Source organism: Lissotriton helveticus (genome assembly GCF_964261635.1).
Source record: "Lissotriton helveticus chromosome 1_1 unlocalized genomic scaffold, aLisHel1.1 SUPER_1_unloc_13, whole genome shotgun sequence".
NCBI lineage: Eukaryota > Metazoa > Chordata > Amphibia > Caudata > Salamandridae > Lissotriton > Lissotriton helveticus.
Genome location: NW_027611652.1, coordinates 1480802 through 1504540, shown reverse-complemented (window position 1 = coordinate 1504540; position 23739 = coordinate 1480802). Strand labels below are relative to the sequence as shown.

The following is a 23739-nucleotide window of genomic DNA, read 5'->3' as shown; positions in this document are numbered from 1 at the left end:
CAGACAGTCAGACCTTTCAATAAAATCCCAAACTCTAGTCTGTGAAAGGCAAAGCCAATATAAAAAGCAGCCGCTGGCTACTATGGCAACATATAGGCTGGACGTTCCACTGCATGTATTTCAAAGCCTCGTGAGAAGAAACATATCGGACGTTGCTCTTTTATGGCGCCGAGCGCTGGCTCTCAGGCTGTGCAGGCGCTTTTTAAAAGCTGCATTTTGTTTAGAACAACGTGAAAGAAATATTCATTATTGCGATGTATTCATATGGCCTGTACCCGATTGGAGGGGAATTCGAATAACTCAGATAACAAGTTAACATGGTCAAAGACGCGCTTTGCGGTGAGGGAGGGGGAAGGAGTTAAAGCGAGGGCGGGCTGAAAGTGAAAATGCACACTATCTTGCGGTGAGGGAGGGAGGTGGAGTTGAAGGGCGGCCGGGCTGAAAGTGAAAAGACGCGTAAAAGAAGTGGGCACCTCAAGTGCGTGAAAAGAAGCCCGGGAGTTGAGTGCGCAAGCGCCGCAAATGTGATAGCGATCGGATTCGCGCGATTAAGCCACATGGCAGCTGTGGCTGCAGCAATGGACTGCAGGAAAGGACTGCAGCAATGGACGACTGCAGCAATGGAGTGCAGCAATGAAGTGCAGCAATGGACTGCAGCAATGGACAACTGCAGCAATGGACCGCAGCAATGGACCGTAGCAATGGACCGCAACAATGGATTAAAGCAATGGACTGCAGCAATGGACGACTGCAGCAATGGACTGCAGCAATGGACTGCAGCAATGGGCTACAGCAAAGGAAGGCAGCAATGGAGTGCAGCAATGGAGTGCAGCAATAGCCTGCAGCACTAGAGTGCAGCAATAGAGTGCAGCAATGGACGACTGCAGCAATGGACGACCACAGCAATGGACGACCGCAGCAATGGACGACCGCAGCAATGGACGACCGCAGCAATGAACTACAGCAATGGACTGCAGTAATGGACTACAGCAATGGACTACAGCAAAGGAAGGCAGCAATGGACTGCAGCAATGGAGTGCAGCAATGGACTACTGCAGCAATAGCCTGCAGCACTAGAGTGCAGCACTAGAGTGCAGCAATGGACCACTGCAGCAATGGATGACCGCAGCAATGGACGACCGCAGCAATGGACTGCAGCAATGGACTGCAGCAATGGACTGCAGCAATGGACGACTGAAGCAATGGACTACTGAAGCAATGGACGACTGAAGCAATGGACGACTGAAGCAATGGACGACTGAAGCAATGGACGACTGAAGCAATGGACGACTGAAGCAATGGACGACTGAAGCAATGGACGATTGAAGCAATGGAGTGCAGCAATGGACTGCCACAATGGACTGCAGCAATAGACGACTGCAGCAATGGATGACTGCAGCAATGGACTGCAGCAATGGACTGCAGCAATGGACGACTGCAGCAATGGACGACTGCAGCAATGGACGACTGCAGCAATGGACGACTGCAGCAATGGACTGCAGCAATGGACTGCAGCAATGGACAACTGCAGCAATGGATGACTGACGTAAGGGAGTGCAGCAATGGACTGCAGCAATGGACTGCAGTAATGGACAACTGCAGCAATGGGATGCAGCAATGGACTTCAGCAATGGAGTGCAGCATTTCTGTTTTTTTCGAGTGGGCGCAGAGTCAGTCCGTTCTCCTCCTAGAGTGTCTTACGCTGGAAGGCCGCAGCACCACAAACTATATTTGAATATTTTAAGTGTGTACAGCAAGCACACTTATTCAGCGACTTTCCTCATTTAGCAGCCCCGCCCATGCCCATGTATGTTTCAGGGAGGCTGAGGGAGGGCATCTGACCGAGGGAGCAGCAGGAAAAGAAACCATATATCCGTGGCCGGTAACTATAACAAGTCCTCCAAGGCCTTCGCAGGCAGGATTGATGTCTCGCAGGCCCTGCAGAGCGCTGTGCAGAGATTATCTACGGTGCACAATGCTGTTTTTTAAGCATTGCATGTACTCTCTATCGTATCTGGGAGCTATGTATGTGTACCGAATGCATTTTAAAGCAGTGATGCGGACACCAGCATTAAAATGCGTTAGCCTAACGCCTGATGCGTGGTACTTGACAGGGCTGGTAAGATGCTGACAGGCTGTCTGCAGGAGGCACATTAACCCACTGGGCTATCCATATAAAATACAGTCATGTAATATGCTGGCAGACTCTCTGCAGGAGGCGCATTAACCCACTGAGCTATCCATATAAAATACAGTCCTGTAGTATGCCGGCAGACTCTCTGCAGGAGGCACATTAAAGCACTGAGCTATCCATATAAAATACAGTCCTGTAATATGCTGGCAGACTCTCTGCAGGAGGCGCATTAACCCACTGAGCTATCCATATTAAATACAGTCCTGTAATATGCCGGCAGACTCTCTGCAGGAGGCGCATTAACCCACTGTGCTAGCCATATAAAATACAGTCCTGTATTATCTCGCCCGACTTCCAGGCAGGAAGCATATTAACCCACTGAGCTATCCACATAAAATACAGTCCTGTAATATGCAGCAGACTCTCTGCAGGAGGCGCATTAACCCAGTGAACTATCCATATAAAATACAGTCTTGTAATATGCTGGCAGACTCTCTGCAGGAGGCACATTAACCGACTGAACTATCCATATAAAATACAGCCCTGTAATATATGGTGGCAGATTCTCTGCAGGAGGTAAAGTAAAGTAAGGTAATCTTTATTGTTCGGTTAATTAAAACCATTACAATTTATGACATTCTGCAGTGTTTAAAACAAACTTTTAGGCTATGACTAGGAAATAAATAAGAAAAGGGGAAGGGAGAGGAAATGAAAGAAAAGTGTGAGGACTGTTGCGAAGAGTCTAACCAATTTTAGTGAACTTTTCTAAAGCACAGGTTTATCTTTCAACAATGTTCTAAGTCTCGGTGAGCATCCGATTCTCTGCAGGAGGTGTATTAACACTAATGAGCTAGCCATGTATAATAGAGTCCTGTAATATGCTGGCAGACTCTCAGCAGGAGGCGCATAAACCAACTGAGCTATCCATATAAAATCCAGTCCTGTAATATGCTGGCAGACTCTCTGCAGGAGGCGCATTAACCCACTGAGCTATCCATGTAAAATAGAGTCCTGAACAATGCTCGGAGACTCTCTGCAGGAGGTGCATTAACCCACAGAGCTATCCATTTAAAATATAGTCCTGTAATATGCTGGCAGACTCTCTGCAGGAGGCGCATTAACCCACTGAGCTATCCATATAAAATACAGTCCTGTAATATGCTGGCAGACTCTCTGCAGGAGGCGCATAAACCAACTGAGCTATCCATATTAAATACAGTCCTGTAATATGCTAACAGACTCTTTGCAGGAGGCGCATTAACCCACTGAGCTATCCATATAAAATACAGCTCTGTAATATGCTGGCAGACTCTCGGCAGGAGGCGCATCAACCCACCGAACTATCCATATAAAATACAGCCCTGTAATATGCTGGCAGACTCTCTGCAGGAAGCGCATCAACCCACTGAACTATCCATATAAAATACAGCCCTTTAATATGCTGGCAGACTTTCTGCAGGAGGAGCATTTAGCCACTGAGCTATCGATATAAAATAGAGTCCTGTAATATGCTAACAGACTCTCTGCACGAGGTGCATTTAACCCACTGAACTATCGATATAAAATACAGTCCTGTAATATGCTGACAGACTCTTTGCAGGAGGCGTATTAACCCAATGAACTATCGATATAAAATACAGTCCTGTGATATGCTGGCAGACTCTCTGCAGGAGGCGCATTAACCCACTGAACTATCGATATAAAATACAGTCCTATAATATGCTGACAGACTCTTTGCAGGAGGCGTATTAACCCACTGAACTATCGATATAAAATACAGGCATGTAATATGCTGACAGTTTCTAATAACCCAAATCTGACCTGCACTGTGGTACTCCCATTACCATGGTCCGATCACAGTGCCATTTTATTTGAACTGAAAGAGTCAAACGGCCTTCAACCCAGACCTGAACCCATAAGGAAGATTACAAAAAGAGCCTGGAAAAATGCAGATTGTTTAGAATTAGAAGGGGCACTGAAGAGAACCTTGCGCCGCTCCCCTCTGGGGTGAACGAGGCTACGTCGGCCTATACAGATTGGATAGACACAGCATGCAATAAATTAGTTCCGGTTAAACATTGAACCCTTAAATGGGCCCAACCCTCAGACCCTGGTACTCAGATGATTTTAAAAAAAAAACTGAAACAGCCTGTAAAATATTAGAATGGGCATGGAGGAAAGGGTATAAAAGTAAGGATATAGAAATTTATAAGCAGAGTCTCAGAATCTATAAGGAACTATTGTTGGAAACAAAAAAGAAGTTCTTTACAGAACAAATTTCTCAAGCTAAGTCCAATCTCAAAGAACTCTTTAAAACGATTACTAAACTTGCCGCACCAGCCCCTAAGAGCTTAAGTAGTCCTGAATTGTGCGAAAAATGTGCTCCTTTTTTCCAACAAAAGGAGGAATGTATTTTTTCTACATTCACTTTAGCCCAAAAAGGTGAAAAAGTGCAGCCACCTAAAATAGAACCTAATAGACCCAACCCTACACCAGTTTTAGATAAATTCTTATTGCTAGAAATATAAGAGTCAATCAAACTTTTGAACTCTATTCGATCAGGGTCTTCCATGCACCCATGTCCGGCGTTTGTATTGAAATTAATTCAGGAAATCAAAGGGTCAGCTGTTACCCCTTTGCTCAACACCATATTCACCACCGGCATATTAAACAGGGACTGGAAGAAGGCCTCCATCCTCCCCCCCCATTAAAAAAATGACTCTGGTTCCTAAGGACCCAAGTAGTTATAGGCCAATTTCCTGGCTTCCGCTTCTTGCAAAAAATGCTGAAAAAGCTATGAATACCCAGCTCAGTGTATTTCTCCGAACCAATAATCTACTCGACCAGTCTCAATACGGGTTTAGAGGTGAACACAGCACGGGGCTGGCTTTAATTAAATCTACAGAGGAAGTGAGGGAGGCCTTGGACTGTGGAGGCAAGGCAATACTGATTATGCTAGATTTGTCAGCGGCCTTTGACACGGTCCATCATGTAGCTCTGATGGACCGGCTGTCTGAAGCAGGGGTACAGGGTGCTGCTTGGAACCTCCTGCAGTCCTTTCTATCTGAAAGAACACAAACAGTTGATCTGGACGACAACAACATGTCACAGCCGTTTTCCCTCCCTTGTGGGGTGCCTCAGGGCTCACCGTTAAGCCCAACATTTTTTAATATGTACATGATAACTCTGGCATGTTTGATAAGATCCTTTGGCTTCCAACTCACCTCCTATGCAGACGACACTCAAATTGTGTTATCTCTTAGAGATGTGGAGGAAAAGGAAACTGGGGCACGTTTTCATGATTGTATGAAAACCATCTCAGGATTGGATGTCGACCAACTGCTTGAAACTAAATTCAAGCAAAACAGAGGTCATCATATTCAGGAATAACCCACACCTATGGGCACCAGACTGGTGACCAGAAGATTTTGGTATTTGCCCTGATTCCACCGGAAAAGCAACAAATCTGTGGGTGTTAGTGCATAACAAACTTACGTTTAGAGACCAAATAAGCATGGTGGTGTCAGCTTGTTTTCTGATAAAATAAAGATTTATCTTCCAGAAGAAAGTCTCAGGACGGTGGCCACGGCACTTGTTATGGCCCGTCTGGATTATTGCAACAGCGTCTGTCTGAACGCCCAAAAACAGCACATTAACAGGCTTCAGATCGTGCAAAACGCGGCAGCCAGGTTGTTGACAGGGACACCTAAATATTGTCAAAAAAGAACTAATATAACTACACTGGCTCCCTGTGGAACAAAGGATAAGCTTTAAGGCCCTCTGTACGGCATTTAAAGCCCTCAATGGAATAGGCCTGACCATCTGAGGCAAAGATTCAAATGGTATGTTCCTGGAAGGACTCTTCGGTCCACAGGAGCAAGACAAGTCCTAGTTCCTATATTTAAAAAAAGCCCGTTGGGGAGCTAGGAGTTTCATCGCCTGCGCATCTAAGGCCTGGAATGATCTGCCGTTCCATTTGAGAAATTCAGCAGATCTCCTCTTTTTTAGAAGGGGGCTGAAAACATGGCTGTTTACTCAGTGACATAATTTCTCCTGACATGCAGTGCATAGCGCCAGGACACCTCAGGGAAACCGTTGCACTCTAAAAGTTAAATTAACATAACATGTACTTGCTGCCGTTCTTTTCTAACTAGAACTCGGCTGATTGTGGGCCTTTTCAAAGTATTTATGCTAATCACAGTGCCCATCAAGGGCAGCACTTAACAAATACTTTCAAAAGGCATACAATCAACTCCAAAGATGCGTTCTACTTAGAAAAGAAATGCAACAAGTCTACAAACATGAGGTTTGCTTTCAGAATCATCTGAAAAAAACAAGTATGTGCTTTTAAACTTGATGCATTTCTTTTCTAAATATAACGCAGCTGTGTGGCTTATTGTTTGCCTTCTGAAAGTATTTTTATGGGGTGCCGCTCATACTGTGTTTCCTGTTTCCCCGACATCAGAGGATTGCTTTTTCCAGCGCTTACGGACCTTAGCTGCCTCCCCACTGCCTTTGACTCGCTGGTGTGAGCGTGTCCTGCAATCGGTAGGACTCGGCAACGCTCCCAGCTGGAGTCACGTGGGTGGAAGGCAGAGGCGTGTGCAAGCGCGACCTGTACCGACCAGGGGACTGCGAGGACCAGCATCCCACAGTAAGCCCAGCTGGTGCCTCTTCCCCCGGCGGCCACGCCCACCGCCTCGCGGACTTCAAAACCTTTCGCGACACCCGCTTCGCGGGTGCCGCTCATACTGTGTTTCCTGTTTCCCCGACATCAGAGGATTGCTTTTTCCAGCGCTTACGGACCTTAGCTGCCTCCCCACTGCCTTTGACTCGCTGGTGTGAGCGTGTCCTGCAATCGGTAGGACTCGGCAACGCTCCCAGCTGGAGTCACGTGGGTGGAAGGCAGAGGCGTGTGCAAGCGCGACCTGTACCGACCGGGGGACTGCGAGGACCAGCATCCCACAGTAAGCCCAGCTAGTGCCTCTTCCCCCGGCGGCCACGCCCACCGCCTCACGCATAACACTGACATCACTCCGACCGCGGGACGCGCGCGGGACGGAGCTCGGGACGGAGCTCGGGACGGAGCTCGGGGTGAAGACCGGGCAAAGAGCGGGCCGTTTGAGGCCGTGCGAGACTGTAAGATACTGGACTGGGCCACCATTCGTTCATCTTCATTTGGCTCTATCATCCTCCTTACTATTAACACCAGCCTCATAGCCCAACAAAAATGGTTGTCACTAGAGGAACCAAAACCAAAGCCCCGGGTAGCGTGGGCAAATTGCTTGGTCCCATGGACGACTTCATTACGAGGGCGAATACGTTCATAGACCAAAGCATATCACTAATTGAAGAAAGGGTCTCCTTGGACCTGGCCTTCGCCAAAAGATCCTCATTGGGGAATTTGGCGGATGCCAGATCACCAGCTACAGGAGTCACAAATGCTGAGGTTAACCCGACACGAGAGCGACGAAGTTTACCTAATACAATTGACCTTTCAGTGTCCCAACTTACTGAATCACAGCTTAGTTTTGATCTCGAAAAAACACCGGATCTAGTCCCGCAAACCCCCCTACACTTCACCTCCATAGAAAAAATGATAGAAAGGGGAAGGAGGGAGGGAGCGATAAGCAAGAAAAGGGTGGCCCCTAACCCCCCAATACTAAACAACCCGACCCATTTACCTAGCGCCTTAGAAGAAAGACCGGATAGAGCAGAACAATTAGAAGCCCCAGTCTCAGTACATCATCTAGAGAATGAAACACTTATCCCGGTAGTTTTGGATCCTGCAATTATCCCGCAATCCCACAAGGGCTCGCGTGATATGGAGGTTTCCGATTCATTATTAACCAAGATGGCTAATATATTTAAACAATCATTGCAACCCCTAGAACAACGACTAGTGAACTTGGAGTCACAGATTCTAAAACTTGTAAAAACCCAACAACCTAATCATCTTTCAGGTTCACATAAAGAAGGGGGAAACAATATTATAAAATCACTTCCCACAAAAATTACAAAAGCAAATCCAAATTTGTCTAATCCCCAACAGAAGACTCTTCAAATAACAATTCCCACTGCCCCCACTATTGTCAATATCCCGAAGCCAGCCATAGTAACACATACAATATCTACCCCGACTATTCCTAATAATCCAACAAATACCACCTTATTGATTTCCCCAGGAACGCCAATTATACCGGCTCCGAATGCAGAGGCATCTAATAAAATCATTAATAAAACTGCCAATAAAACCATAAATAAATCATCCTTTAAAACACCGGTCCCTCAGATTCCAGTTTCAAACCCCCCGTCCGTCAGGCCCAGGAGAAACACCGCCAAAAATTTAGGCCAGCCAAGACTTCCAGCAGATTTTCCACCTGAGGCCTCACCGTATGTGGTGGTTATGGCCGGTGTCCCTGAGCTAACTGACCATAACTCGGAACCTGGCTGGTCTCTAAAAAATAAGGCACAGCACTGGCTGCAGACTAATCGCCCGATCCCGTCAGCTTGGCAGGGTAGGATTAGATCTGTTGCCAGGGTTCCATGGGTGGGCAATACTCGAAGAACAATTCCTGGGGACTGCATAGCGATTACTGTCGAGGACCCACGCATAGCAGACTACATCTGTTCATGGGAAGATATCACCTCAAACGGAGGTATTAAGATTAAATCACTTTCTTTTTTCTACCCTTTCAGGCAAATAAACGGACTACAGGAACAAGAGCCCCCCTGGGCAGTCCCACCCCCCAGACAGAATGATTTAGCGAACCCCAGATATCATGGTCCCCCGAGATTTTATGATCCAGATTACTCCTGGCACACAGTGGGACCACGTTATCAGGGGGGAGGCTGGGAAGATAGGAGAACTTACACACAAAGGCCGGTAATCAGAGATCAGTCCCGATGGGACCCATGGCATAACATCCCCTTGTCAAATAGGTATAGTGGACTTGAAATGGTCGATTGACCATCAAGAGAAAGCATATCCAACAATCTGTACGAACCCCCCAGTCCGGGGAACTCGAATATTTCCTCAGGACCCATGAACTCTGAAGTTGTACTCTTAGTAGAACAACCAAAAGATGTGACTCCTCCGACTTCCATACTTTATTGGAACATAGCAGGTCTTCGTTCCAAAATTAAGGACGGGACTGCCCAAAACTTTTTAAATCCCCACCAAATAATCTGTCTCCAGGAGACTCGGTCAATAGAAGAATTACACTTACAAGGCTATAAAACTTATTTAATTCCAGCCCTAAGTAGTACAATGGGAAGACCCAGAGGCGGGTTAGTAACTTATATAGCGAACACCTTAACCCTCACAAAAGTGGCCATAGTCTCTCAGGATTCCAATTACCAAATCCTTTCTTTATCTTTTGCCAACAAGGAGACTATCTTCCTGACCAATCTATATAATATTCTTCTTGAAGACCAATTTATAAATCTTCTCAGTCACGTACATGAGAGCTTAAAACAATCTTACCAATGGAAAACTGGTAAAAGGGCAACCCACTTAATTTGGGGAGGAGATTTCAACCTCCATCCATGTTCAAAGACTAATCCACTCTGTTGCGGCATGGCGGACGAATTCGATGCCCCATTAGCACACTTCACACACAGTAAAGTGGGGAACATATTAAATGCTGTCATCTCGGACCTGGACCTGCAAATTGCTAATCATCAAAATGCAGATTCCAACTTACTTAGTCCGACCTACGTGGGTAGAGGCTATCACACAACAGTCGACTATATACTCTTATCGTCCGGCCTGTTGGGTATAGCCAAGGACTTCGGGGTCATTGGTAACCCACTTAGTGACCACTCAGCCCTAAGGATTAATCTGTACATGTCCGTACCTAATACCTTAAACTCGGATATTGCAAATATGCTTGCACAAAATAAATTAGAGGTTGGCAAACAAAATGGTTACTCAATCAAATGGGGCAAAATTAATCCTACTGAAATTACAAAGAAACTTATAATCCAGGCATATCCAAACATCTTAAAATGTCTTGACCTCTTGTCTAGCCATGAGGAAGTCCTAATGAACTTTAAACAAATGTTGGTGTTCATTAAGGACCTACTCCTGTCAAAACCCAAAGTAAATCATTCTGCAAAGAAAAGGTGGTTTAATCATAACTGTACAACCGCTCTAACAAAATTTAAATCAGCTCTTCATAACAAACCGAGAGACGTAGCCCAAATCCAACTCCTAAGGCGCCAATATATAGGAGAACGAAAACTGAGAATTGCACAATTAAAGCAGAAACTCTGGGACGACCTCCATGAGAGTGCGGTCTCAAAAAACAGCGAGCACTTCTGGCGCACAGTCAGAACCCCATATCTCTCGGACACTGGCACCCCCAGAATAGAAGTTGCCATAGACGAGAATACATGGGCCACACATTTTTCTAATATCTTTAAAAATAGCTCACCTACAGAGTCATTGCCCCCAAGAGCACAGTACCCCATCCCGCTTCTCTTTGACATTCCTGATCTATTGGAAGCATTGCAGAAAAGTAAATTGGGCAAAGCGCCAGGCCCAGACGTGGTCCCGGTGGACTTTTTTAAAAATAACCTAGATCTCTGGGCCCCGATCCTAACAAGAGTGTGCATTGCTGTCGTGAACGAGGGAGTGCTAAGTTCCTGGACTAAATCAATAATGGTCCCCATTTTCAAAAAGGGGGATCGACAAGATGTGAAGTGCTATCGGCCCATCTCACTGCTGGACTCGCTCGGGAAAGTAGTGGGGAGAGTCATCCTAGAGCGTCTCCAGCAGTGGAGTGAGGACCGAGGCATTATTTCTGACATCCAATTCGGCTTCCGTGAGGGTTTCGGAACAGTCGAACAGGCCCTCAATCTCACCCTAATAATGGGAAAATACACACAGGCCAAGGCAAACAAAATCTATATGGTCTTTGTCGACCTGTGCGCAGCGTTTGACTGCGTTGCGCATGCAAAGCTGTGGACGGTCCTAGCTCAAATGGGAGTAGAACCCCCTCTACTGGATTTCCTACGAGAACTCTATTCCGGCGCAACGGCCAGAGTGCGATTTGGCTTAAATGGCGAGTTGACGGCCCCGTTTAGCGTAGGGCGTGGAGTCAGGCAGGGATGTGTCCTGGCCCCCTTCCTCTTCTCACTCTATACAAATGATCTGGAGGGGGAGATGTTGAGGGGGGCTCAGGACCTCCCACGCATAAACCAGCGCCTGATTCCCGCCCTGCTCTACGCGGATGATGCCGTCATTCTCGCGCGCACTCCTCGTGAGCTTCAATCTTCATTGAATAGGTACACGACGTTCATGGGTAACCTGGATCTGAGGGTGAATGCGAAGAAAACTTTTGTCATGACAGCAGGCAGGGGGAAAAAAAGAACAAAAGCCATTTACCTCGAGAATCGAAAACTTGAGGTTACCCCCCAATACCCTTACCTGGGCATCATGATAGATGATCAATTAACATGGAAGCCAGCCGTAGATACAAGGGGTAATCTATTTAAGAGATCAATAGTCGCTCTAACGAGCTTTTCTCAGAGACTAGGAAAAAGGCCCCCGGTGGAGCTATTAAAAATTTACAATGTCAAATGCCAGGCTACCGCCACATATGGTGCAGGAGTCTGGGGGTATACTGATACTAGCCCCATCCAGAAGGCGGAAAATGTCTTTCTCAGATTTCTCCTAGCCACTCCGAAAGGCACCTCAACATACGCTATGCACCTGGAATTAGGAATTCCCTACATAGAGAATCTAATTAAAACAGAACCTGTGATGCTGTGGCGGCGCATCTGGACATCTGATAACAATAAGCTGACCCAGTCTATCATTGCTGATTTGATGGCTCTCGACAAATCCTCTAAAGTAAAGTGGCTGTCCTACGTAAGAAATTTCCTTAAAGATCTAGGGCTTCAGAACTATTACCTCAAACCAGAATCTATAACGGACATTCCAAAAAGAGATCTGAAACAACTGGCACTATGACATTTGGAAACTCTAAGACTAGCATCGAACTCATTAAAAACGGCGGTAATTCATGCTAACATGGTCCAAATAGCCCATGGCATTCATCCATATCTGACACTCGAAATGCCAACTTACGAGAGAATGTTAATAACAAGATTTAGGCTAAATACTTTTTTTAGATTGGTCACGTTCCCATTGAAAAACTGTTGGAAAGCTATCCTTCCACCCTGTCCGTGCGATGGACTATCTGCACAATCAAATCTACATATGATTATGCTTTGCAAATTTCACCAACCGCATAGAAAAACTTGGTTATTACCAATATTAAGGAACTGGGGACTGAGACAATGTACACCTGCCCTTCTTAGACTCCAAATGTTGGAAACTGAAAATGTTTGTTATTTTGTGCGCAACTTTTTAAAATGTATTATGAAACACAGGAAAAATCTATAAACACCCTTATTAAGGATACTTTGAGCAGATCCCTGCAGAAAATTTTATAACTAATTCTTTTTTAACTTACTAGTTTCTTTGTATGAAATTTTACAAAATGTGCTTTTCTTAATCACGCAAAAATGTAATGCATGTTATTTACTGTCTCTTTTATGGTTTTTCCTTTGTGAATAAGCCGAATAAAGAACTTTATTATTATAAGTATTTTTATGCTAAATGCAGCCCATGACGGATGCTGTGATTAACATAAATTCTTTCAAAAGGCCCACAATCAGCCCTGCTGCTTTAAGAAAAGAAAAGCAGGACGTTTAAAAGAACAACGTGTGCTTTCAGATGATCCTGGATGTTGGTGAGTGGTAGTGATGGAATTCATGGAGAAGAAGGAGATGGGGCGCCAAAAAAGACTGTTGCACAGTGTTGGACGCGTGCTAGGACGCGTGCTAGGGCTATCTATCCCTGGGTGGGAGTGTTAGCCCCCTCCCGAAGGTCGGGTCTAGTTGCTCCCCAGATCACAGCGTCCGTCATGGGCTGCATTTAGCGTAACTTCTTTCAAAAGGCAAACCATCAGCCCCGCATTTAGAAAAGAAATGTAGCAAGTTTTATATAGTGGGAACTCAACCCAAAGTTATTGGAGCAATTCACATGATTATTTTTTTTTGTATGCATGGGGAGAGTCATCGATTTGCAGAGAATCACAGAATGTTAGTCTGACCCGAGACAGAAAACCCATTGCCTAAGTTGGCAGCTCGAGCATTAAGCCACAACCTCTACCACAAGAGCAGAAGCATTTTTAATTGATATACAACTTTATGCAACGAACAACCATTGACAAAGCCAATAATCTTGGCTTCTTGTAGGAGTAATTATACTTGTATTATATATTTGGATGCAATGACAGAAGAAGCAAAATATCAGTCGGGTGGCACACTATGTTAAGCTAACTTAATTGCTTTTAAGCCATGCCCTTCATTGCATTGGTCAGGCTTTTTGAGAGACCCCTTATTTTTTCTTCCCACTTAAAGCCCTGGTCTGCATGCGTGGCCAGGTTCTTGACATAGCTTTGGCCGCAGTGCACAGAGACCTTACTCTCTCGCACGTAGAGGACAAAAATAGAGGGAATATTGCTTGCGTGGTATTGTAATTAAATGAGTGACTGTGTTTATGAAATCACCTCCACATTTCCCAGGTGTTGGAAGCCCTGGAGTAATGTTGCTGCCAACGCTCCTTGCATCGCCACTAAAAACATTAACAAAGCCAAATAGCTCTCAGATAACATTAGAGGTATTTGGCTTAGTCAATGCTTATTTAGACATACTGCAAAGCACGCAAACTGCTGTGCAACATGGCTTAAAGAATAACAAAGTCCAAGGCCGCGGTGCACTCTGGGGTGTCAGCGCTTTGCTCTGTTTGACTTTACTTTGAGCTGTATTCACAGCAGCCGCAGTCTGTGCAGCATGTCTAAACAAACACTGGCAAAGCCAAGAGACTTTGCATGGGAGCAATCTCTTGGCTTTGCCAATGATTGTCCAGGACCTGTGCTCTGAGGACATAGATACATAATTCACGAATGGTTATAAAAATGCAGATCATAAACTGAGGCTTGTAAAGGCCCCAGGCCTCGAGGAGCCTCCAGGAGGAGGAGACACAGGGTCTGAGGGGTCAATGCTGAGGGATGAGGGATGATGACAGAGATGAACCCCCCCCCCCCCCCCTCGCCTCCCGCTCTCCCTCCTCAGCCTCACCTCTGACTCACCAGCCTCACAGCGCCTGCAGATGAAGCCTCCGCTTCGAGGCGCCCCCGGGGCTGCAACTAAAGAGTAACACGTCCTGGCAGCGGCAAGAGAGGACGTCACTTCCGGATGTTCTGTATGCAGATCTGCGCATGCCCCACCCACTGGCTACGGACTTATGGGGAAGCGAGTGTAGTGAAGGTAGTCAGTGTAGATCTGCGCACGCGCAAAACTCGGGTCACAAGTTTGAGAAATGGTACAAGTTAACAACTGCGCATGCGCGGACCATCTTGCACGAGTTGAGTTAGACTTATGTTTAGCAGTCTACGCATGCGCAGCGCGACCAGTGTACTAACTCGAAAGTTTCCCGTCGAGGTCTCTGCGCATGCGCAACAGAACCTGTGTACAAACCCGACAGGTGCCCGCCGGTGTCTGCGCATGTGCACTGTGACCAGTAAGTACCTTGACAGCTGACCCCTGACCCCGGGTGTGCTGCAGACAGAGCAGGATCCCCGGCGCAAGGGTGATTGCAGCGTCATCACTGTTTGTGTTTATGGGATTTCAGAGCACCAGATTTATTTATTTATGTCTGTTGGTGGCTAGGAGGGAGTCGCTGCAGCTCAGGAGGGTTCTGAACAATGCAGCATCAGGAGCGTGTTTACATGAAGACAGTTAAATCCAGCCACCTGCCATTAACCAGCCCTGAATGTGTGAATAAATACTGCGCTGTATACCTTTTAGGAGCATTTTCCCTTCGTGTTTATTGCTTTTATTAAGCCTGTGCAAAAAGTTCTGATGTACTGTTATATCTGTGAACAGAGGGACAGGAAGCATATGAGTTGCCAAGAATCACACAGTGTATATAATCAAAGCGCTTCAGCACCTCGCAGGGGCACTAGTTATACAATTCTACTTCAGGACTGGAGGCTCAGATTATTGCTTCTTTTTCTTTACTGCAAAAAACATAGCAGCCAATGAAAAACATTGTAACATACACAAAACGACATTTCCCATTATGTTTTGCATACAGCCACCAACCATGGTCCAGGAGACCCTATAAGAGTCATCATCAACATCATAAAAGCCTCTTTCTTTGCTACTCGCAGCTGAGATAAGTGGCTCTTCTTTTCTGATAATGATTGATGTGTATGTGGTATACTTTTTTTTGTACCTTGCGTGATCTTCCCTGGCCAGCTCTTTCCCCATGCTGTAGTTTGCGGGTGAACGAGCTGCCTGCCTTTTTCATGTCTCCCCTTTGGGAGGTTTTCCTTTGTGCACCCGCTTCACGTTGCTGCCTCTGTCACACTGGTGTCTCATGCCCTCCCGCTTTAAGGAGAGGTCTAAAATTGCCTTTGTTTCTTTTGCTTTTTCTTCTTCAGAGTGTCTTTTATTATAGTGGTCTCCCATGTAACATGCATCAGTGCCTTTCCTGATATCAGGCCCGATATTAAAACGGATCCCTGAGTAGACGGACGTGCATAGCCCAAATGGGCTGGTTTTGGGCTAAGCACGATCCTTCTAAAATTAGCCATAGCGGTTAGTGGCGCTCCGCTTACCCCTGCATAACTGAATGCAGTGTGATCCTGGTGCCAGCTTGGTAGCAATGATTAGGCTGTCCTGTGGAGCGAGTGCACTCTCCATTAAATCCTTGGCATGTGACGTTCTGGACTTCTGGGGCTGATATAATTTGTGACTACAGCTGGTGCTGAGGAGCTAAGTGCTGGAATAATTGTTGATCCGTGTGCATGCTGGATGGCTCGTTTGTTGGATAGACTTGGCATTTACCCTTCATTTATTAATAAATATAATTAATAATGGAAGATTGGGTTCCCTTTGAGGAGGAGGAGTAAGAGTGCTATTATGAGGAACAACAGGGACCCCTTTTGGAAGATAATTGAGTTGACACTGTGGATGCTTCTGTACAGCAGTCAGTCAACAGGGCTATTGAGACTGCTGTCCCCATTACAGTGAATCAGGCTCTGGATACTGCCCTTAAACCTATCACTCTGTAATTAGACCGTTTTGTGAAACAACATGTCTTTCAAAATCCACCAGCACCAGATCCCCAAGCATGTTCTTTAGAGGCGCCCAGTAAAGCTAAAGCCAAGTCTTCAGAGTGGCTTCACGGAGGCGTTATGATGAATCTACTTCAGGGTCATATGGGTAACAATGGTTATTCAGTCCCCTCGTCTTCCGTAGTTGCACAGTCCATCGCAAAGATACGAATCATACTGACACGAACATTACGGATATGGATTCTACCCAATCAGATTATGGTGAACCACCTAAGAAGAAAAAGGCAAAGAAATCTGCCTCAGCTAAGCCCCCTGTTCCCGTTCTGAGTACCTCCAATCCCTTTACTTTCAACCCTCTGTATATAGTCAATCCCCATTCATCTAATTGAGCCACTGTTCCTGAAGTGTCAGAGTACCTTCATGAGAATCTGAGAAAGAGTTTTAATAAGGAAGTGTGTAACCCCCTTCAGGTACTGAGACCATAGAAGTAAACTAAGGCATGCTAACATTCTTGAAAAAATTAGCAAAGAATCCGAAGAAGGGTACTGACTGCGCCTGAAGCAGCTGACAGGTAAGTTACTGGACTTGGCTGGGCCTTTGACTAAGATTTTGGAAATGGCCTTTATGGCGAAGGAAACAGCTACTTCTGTGAATCCTGATATATTAGCTGACTAGACCAAACAAGCGATATGTTTATTGGGGAACGCAAATTGCGCCGTGTTAACTGAATGGTGTAAATCGTTCTTTGTTTGAATGGACTCTAACCTTACTGAGCTTGCTTTGGCCGAAGTGGGTCCCTTGGCTGAAGGCAATCTCTTTTGAGATAAATTTGTCAAAGACGTGTCTAAATATGTGGGTACTTTTACATCACTGGATAAAGCCAAATCCAATGTCAAAAGGATCTTCCAGGCTGGCCTCCTTAACCGGGCTGGACGAGGCAGGGGCCACTCACTAGGCCATTACTATCATCCAGGTCACCCAGAGGTGGATATGGTCACAGTAGAGGTGATTGGCATTGCATCAGGGGTGGCACCTTCTACCCCACCCAGCAAATTTTCTCCAGATGCCACTTCAACTGAGGCAGACATGGAGCTTAATTTCAGTCCCAGAGTTCAGTAGGCAAGAATTCTCGATACCTCAGATATGCCTTTGGGGGTGAGTCGGGTTAAGTTTTTCTTCCACATATGGAGGACTCTGCCTCAAGATGCATGAGTTTTGCAGACAGTTCTGGAATTTAATCTGAAGTTTTATCAGACTCCTCAACAAGAGTTTCCTCCTTGGCAGTTACTTTTTCCCAACAAGAGTGCTCTTTCATAGATGCCGAAATAGAGGATCTGCTGCAGAAACATGCAGTGACGAATTGCAACGACAGCACCTGCAGTTTCTGTGGCAACGTTTCTTGGTTCAGAAATGGAGCAGTGGTCTGAGATTGGTGTTCAATTTAAGAGATTTCAATCATTTCATAGTGTACAAATATTTCAAGATGGAGGGCATCGATCTGTTAACAGAACTACTACGGAAAGGGATTGGATGTTCAGTCTGGACCTCAAGGATGCATATCTGACCATTCCCATCTTTCCTTCTCACCTGCAATTTCTTCAATTCCGGTGGAAGAACAGGTGGTTGGAATATTTGGTCCTTCCTGTTGGGCTTTCTTCGGTACTATGGTGTTTAACCAGGTGATGAAGCTGGTGATAGCCAATCTTAGGGAACAGGGAATACGCATGATAGTGTACTTGGACAATATTCTCATCATGGACCAATCACAGTTCTTGGCCAGTCTTCATTTACAGATGACAACATTTCTCTTGTAAGATTTGGGTTTCATCATCAATGGAACCAAGTCGATTCTCTTACCGTCCCAGACAATAGACTTTCTTGCGCGTTCGACTCACAGTCGGCACAGCTGAAGCTTTCCAAAACGAAATCTGAAGAAGGAACCGACTTCGGTTCGCTCTCAACAGGTGGTTTCTATATGAGTGATTGCCCATTTGACGGGCCTGTTGGCTTCTTCAATCCAAGCCATTTTTCAGGTCCACTTCATTACCGGGCTCTCAAGCGGTGGTTAAAACTCCAACATCTCCAGAAGAGTCTTTAATATACAGATCAGATTCCTTTGACAGAGGAAGTATGAAAAGAAATTCGCTGGTGGTTGGGTCATGTGTATGTTTAGAATGGCAGGGCCATCTTCGGGTCCCAACCGCAAGTGCCTACCGTTGGGGCTGGGGTGCATGTTGGGGAGAGATGGCCATCGGCGCCAGGTGTTCTCTCCAGGAATTGTCTTTTCACTTCAACTGTGTAGAGTTGTTGGCGGGGTCCTTTGTGATACAGAACCTCTCCCCAAGCAGGTGTCTTGTTGCATCCCTCTCAGGATGGACAAATTATCTGCAGTGAGATACATTGTTGGTTGGGGATACAAGGCCGTCCCTGTTGGAGATAGCTAAAGACTCCGCCGTCGCGGACTGGAATTCCAGTTACCTGACAGACTACAGCAACTGGCAGCTCCAGCCGTGTCTGTTCCAATGGATACAGGTGATTTGGGGACCTTGTGCGACAGATCTGTTCGCCTCCAGGTTGAAATACCAGTTACAGTTGTTCCTCAGTTAGAGGCCGTATCCGCTAGCGAGGGCGACGGATGTCTTTTCACAGGACTGGTCAACAAATATGAACTATGCATTTCCCCCGTTTATTCTCATTCCCAGGGTGGCAACCCAAATCAATCGTCAATCGACATAGATAGTGTTTGTAACTGCTCTTAGGAAATCCCAGCCTTGGTTTCTGATCCTATTGGAAATGGCGGGCGATTATCCCTGGTTCCTGCCTTTGTCTCATCCGATGATACTATTGTTCTCGGGAGGAAAGGGAACAAAATACACATTCATTTCAGCAACAAAGCACAGAGTTAATTCTCTTGATCAAGGGGGAAGAATATAAATCACTGATCAGATGTGACCCAAAACTTCCCGTGGCACAAGAGCACGCTGTGAAATTTATACTGTTTCAGTTCAAAGGTAAATACGTCCAATGCTTAATCATTATTGATGGAAACTTTCAGCAGTCTTACCCCACTACGAGAAATCACTGAATGGGGTGGACTGAGCTGGGTTCTTCTACCTGGGGACCTCTGGGAGGGTGAAGGGGCTTTCCTTTAGGCACTTGGGACTTTTGTGGTCATTATGTGTGTTTAAGGGTGAATTTATGCAAACTGCACTGCATCGTACTGCACTATGAGAAACCTGTCACACTGCACTGCATCATACTCCACTATGAGAAATCTGTGCACACTGCCCTGCATCTTACTGCACTATAAGAAACCTGTCACACTGCACTGCATCTTACTGCACTATGAGAAACCTGTCACACTGCACTGCATCTTACTGCACTATGAGAAACCTGTCACACTGCACTGCATCATACTCCACTATGAGAAATCTGTGCACACTGCCCTGCATCTTACTGCACTATAAGAAACCTGTCACACTGCACTGCATCTTACTGCACTATGAGAAACCTGTCACACTGTACTACTTTTTACTGCACTATGAGAAATCTGTGCACACTTGTAGTGTAGTTCCTATCATCCCAATAGGCTCTGCGCATTGGAATAATACCTTCAATAGTATAGGCCTAGACCAGATGTTAACTAGGTCTACTACTGTCGATATTAGACTTAAAGTTTTGGGTTTGCCAGCTTAGCTCAGAGTTCACTAGAAACTTTCTCGAATAGGCAAGGAGGGGTTGAACCTCCCTGGATAGACAAGAAGGGATTTAGTTTCTGACAACCATAGAACATGACAACTTTGCTCTCCCCTAATCAAGAGTATATCTCTAGAGTCGTGTGAACAAAAGGCAATTTATTTTACTCAGTCAGTACGTGCATTCTTAGTCTCATCAGATTGTAGAGAAAAGGAAGAGACGGGCGTGTTCAATAAAAGATGGTATTTATTGATCAGTCTCTTTTCTCATACAAGAGAAATGGATCGATATTATTGCAATACTTATGGTTAAGTAAAGTGCATACATTAAAAGCAGAAGTATAAAATAATACTGTAAAAACATTTATATGGTTTCTAAGCCATATGAAGGTTTAAAATGGATAAAATAGATACATACATATATACATTTGACTAATCGTACTCAACTGGTGTTTCTAGCTACGCCTACCCCGTGTACCTGACCTAAGCCTAATACGTGGGCGGGAATAGAAAGTTACAGTTTAAGTTAAGTTTGTTTTTGCCAAGTGACTGACTAAAGAATTCTCTTTGAGGGGTTATTCAGTTCTGTACCTGGAATCTAGGATGAATGAGGGATGGTATCTCTCGTCTCTGGTCTCGATATTCCAGGCTGCCTGCGAGGGCTGCTTGGAAGCGCCGGAGCTGGATTTCTCGGCAGGAGAAAAGGCAGCGTGTTGTTCTCAGCGCGTCAGGAAGGCGGGGCTACGCCAGCGGGGTCTGCTCTGGGCTTCGGCAAGTCTGGCTGCTCCGTCTCGTCACCACCGCGTGTGTTTGCATAGGGCAATATCGGTAATATTTATACCTTTCAGGTGCCGAGATTGACGTAAGGATGGACATAGATACGTCAATAAGGATGTCATACGACATGGTCGTTAGCACATTCTTTTGCTGAAGTTCTCGGTGAAATCAAAACAATGGCCGCAGGGTTTTTCCCAGGTTATCATAGGTTTGATTTGTTTTGAGAACTCCGTATGCCTTATCAGGGGTTGGAGGAATATCGCTTGTCTAATTAGATGGCAAGCGTTATGACCTAATCAGATAACACGTTCCTGTGCCGTAGTGTGGCTTTATTAGATAACGGTTCCTGCATCATGGGGGTTTTCTGCATCATGGGCTGGCTGCTAGTTAACTTGTTAACCAGAATAGGGTCAGGAATAGGGGGATCGATACAGAACCTATAGGAATACATCACACCCACTCCACGCTAACTATGGACATATTTACTAATCTATGCATAGTAAAACATACTGTAGAGTATTGTGTATACCTTACCACCCCAAAATACATAAATGCATTTTGAAATTTTTCAAATATACGGAAAAATGCAGTCATATGTATTGTATGCACTCAAGCTGTAGAATAATGCTAAAGTAATCACGCATATCTATACATTATCGCTACTTGGTATATGAGAATTTACACATGAAATGGCTCTTAATACAGAAGAAAGGTTCGAGACCATTTCATCACAGAATATAATAATAATGAACATCCATGCGGGCAGCTAATGTCTATATAGTATCTAAAAATAGAAATTTTAGTTCTCCAAGAATAGTTTCTTACTTTAAGCAGAAGATAAGTGCCCCGAAAAATATGCAAAAATATTTTGGGGCTGCTGAAAAAATTGCTGTCCGTGAACTGGAGGGAAAAATGTTCATGTGACTTTATCATCAAAGTTGAAGGCCAAATTCAGGGTGTTGGGAACGCCGTGTGCGAGCTTGCTCAAAAGTCTCTATTTCTGCTCTGGTGAGAACATCATATCATTTAGGCTTTCGAAAAAGCTGTCAACAGCTTCCTGGGAGAGTTCCACTAACTCGGAAAAGCATGCATTCGTGCGCATGATTGTCTCCATTGACGTTCTGATTTGGATTGCTGACAGAAGGTCGTACCTGATCGATGCTGCTTTCATCTTGAACCTCACTACCCCTTAATCGTAGTGGTGAAGCTTCCACGAATGCCGTCATCAGGATTGGTAGCCGTTGAGGGCAGCACAAAGCATGAGCCTTTGTTGGACTCAACAATGTTTCTGCATCCATTGGCGCATCCGATTGTAGCGTCAGACAGGTGTCTAACACGCATTCTTCTCCGCATAGCAAGCATCTTAATACAGGTAAAACACATCGATGCCACATTGGTCGAAATGATAGAAACCAAGTCATATTTAGGTCTCTAAGCCGGGATAGTCCCAGGATTTTTGATATCCGGTCCCGGTATCCAATGGCTCGGATTGTTTCTTCCCTTGTCGCAGGTGTTTTGTCTGTGACACGGTTTGCCATAACGAAATATTAGGACCAAGAATAGGATTCCTGCAATTAGTCCCAAAATGAGGGGAAGTCCGCCAAAAATCGAATGGACGAAATCTGGAAAAATACCCAGTATGGCTTTGAATGGTGTTAATGCCATTGAAAATACTGTCTTAAATACCTTTGAGACTCCACTGGTATCAGAAATATTTAAGATTTCATTCAGGATTTCTGCGAAATGTATGGGGGAATTAGTTGATAACAATGAGTGAATCTCTGCAGTCGTCCTTGCGACTTGGAGATCATACGTTTCTTTTGATGACGTGAGCCTGGTCGGCGTCTGAAAAAGCACTGTTTTCATTCTGCTTAAAGTATCTATTCGAATAGAAGTAATTTTCAAGTTGGGCCATGCCCTTGCCTCCCTGTCTGGAAAGGAGCTGGGGAACAATGAGCGTCCACAGCACTTGACCTTCGCAGTCGTAGTTACGAGATAAGGAGTCCCGGGCATAAGACTACAACATCTGCGATCTACAATTAGAATGTAATTCCCATTATAGAGTCTTTGAAAGAATGGTTCTATCTCTGTTGCAGGTGCGCCTTGCTGGTGACATGAAAGGTTATATGAATTCCCTTCACAGGCTCCATGCAAACTAATTCCATTACACAGAAGTGTACCGCTCAGTGACATTGCACAATTATTGCCACTAAGAAACACTTTCTGTCCTTTATTACTGACACATGCATGTGAATAGGGCAAGTTCCATGTTGTTTTAATGTACCCTTTCCCAATTTTTCGTACATGCCAGCCTGTATATATTTTTGGCAGTATTGAAACCTGAAGGTAGATATTGGAATATTAATTATCCCATGTATTATCCATTCACTGACAGGTCGTTCTGACATTGTCACTGGTAATCTTTCGAGTTTCTCAATGCTCAGGATTGTATAATCAGCACCCTTCTGTGCCATACTGATTTGTTTACCAGTAAGGTTAAAGATATTGAATAGTGACGTTGTGTTGATTAAACGCCAAGGCACATAGCCTGAACGCAGATTTTGTAACGTCCAGCCAAGCTGTACAATAGAACGCAATTGAGACTGACCGTGTTGTAACAACAGTAAGTCTTGCGATAATATGTCGATTGCTGAAGACACAATGCTGTCCAAAGAAAAAATTCTGGAGGACAGAGTCATTAACCCATTATCCACTACAGAAAGTGATTTTTCCAAATTAATACGGTCAATTTCCCATATACTTTCTGCTGTTTCAATTTGAGTCACCTTCCAGGCCTCGTTGTATGCTGCATATACAGAGGCTGCTATGAAACGTTTTTGACGCTGTTTGCGTGGTCCCATAATGAAATCACGCAAGTCAGCACCATCAGTAAGTAAAGTTAGGTGTTGCTTAATTTCTGCCAGTGTGGAAGTTTGTAGCCATTGAAGGCATAATTTGCCCACACTGTAGGTGG

General features: G+C 45.1%; 1 protein-coding gene across 1 annotated transcript in view; it reads right to left on the bottom strand.

The window, feature by feature from the left end:
• The window catches only part of LOC144805523 (uncharacterized), a 200942-nt gene that overhangs the window by 11300 nt on the left and 165903 nt on the right, over window positions 1-23739 (bottom strand). Inside the window, exon 4 of the mRNA XM_078672059.1 lies at window positions 17881-17996. Within this exon, the coding sequence (XP_078528185.1) occupies window positions 17881-17996 (116 nt within the window). The remainder of the gene's footprint in view (window positions 1-17880; window positions 17997-23739) is intronic.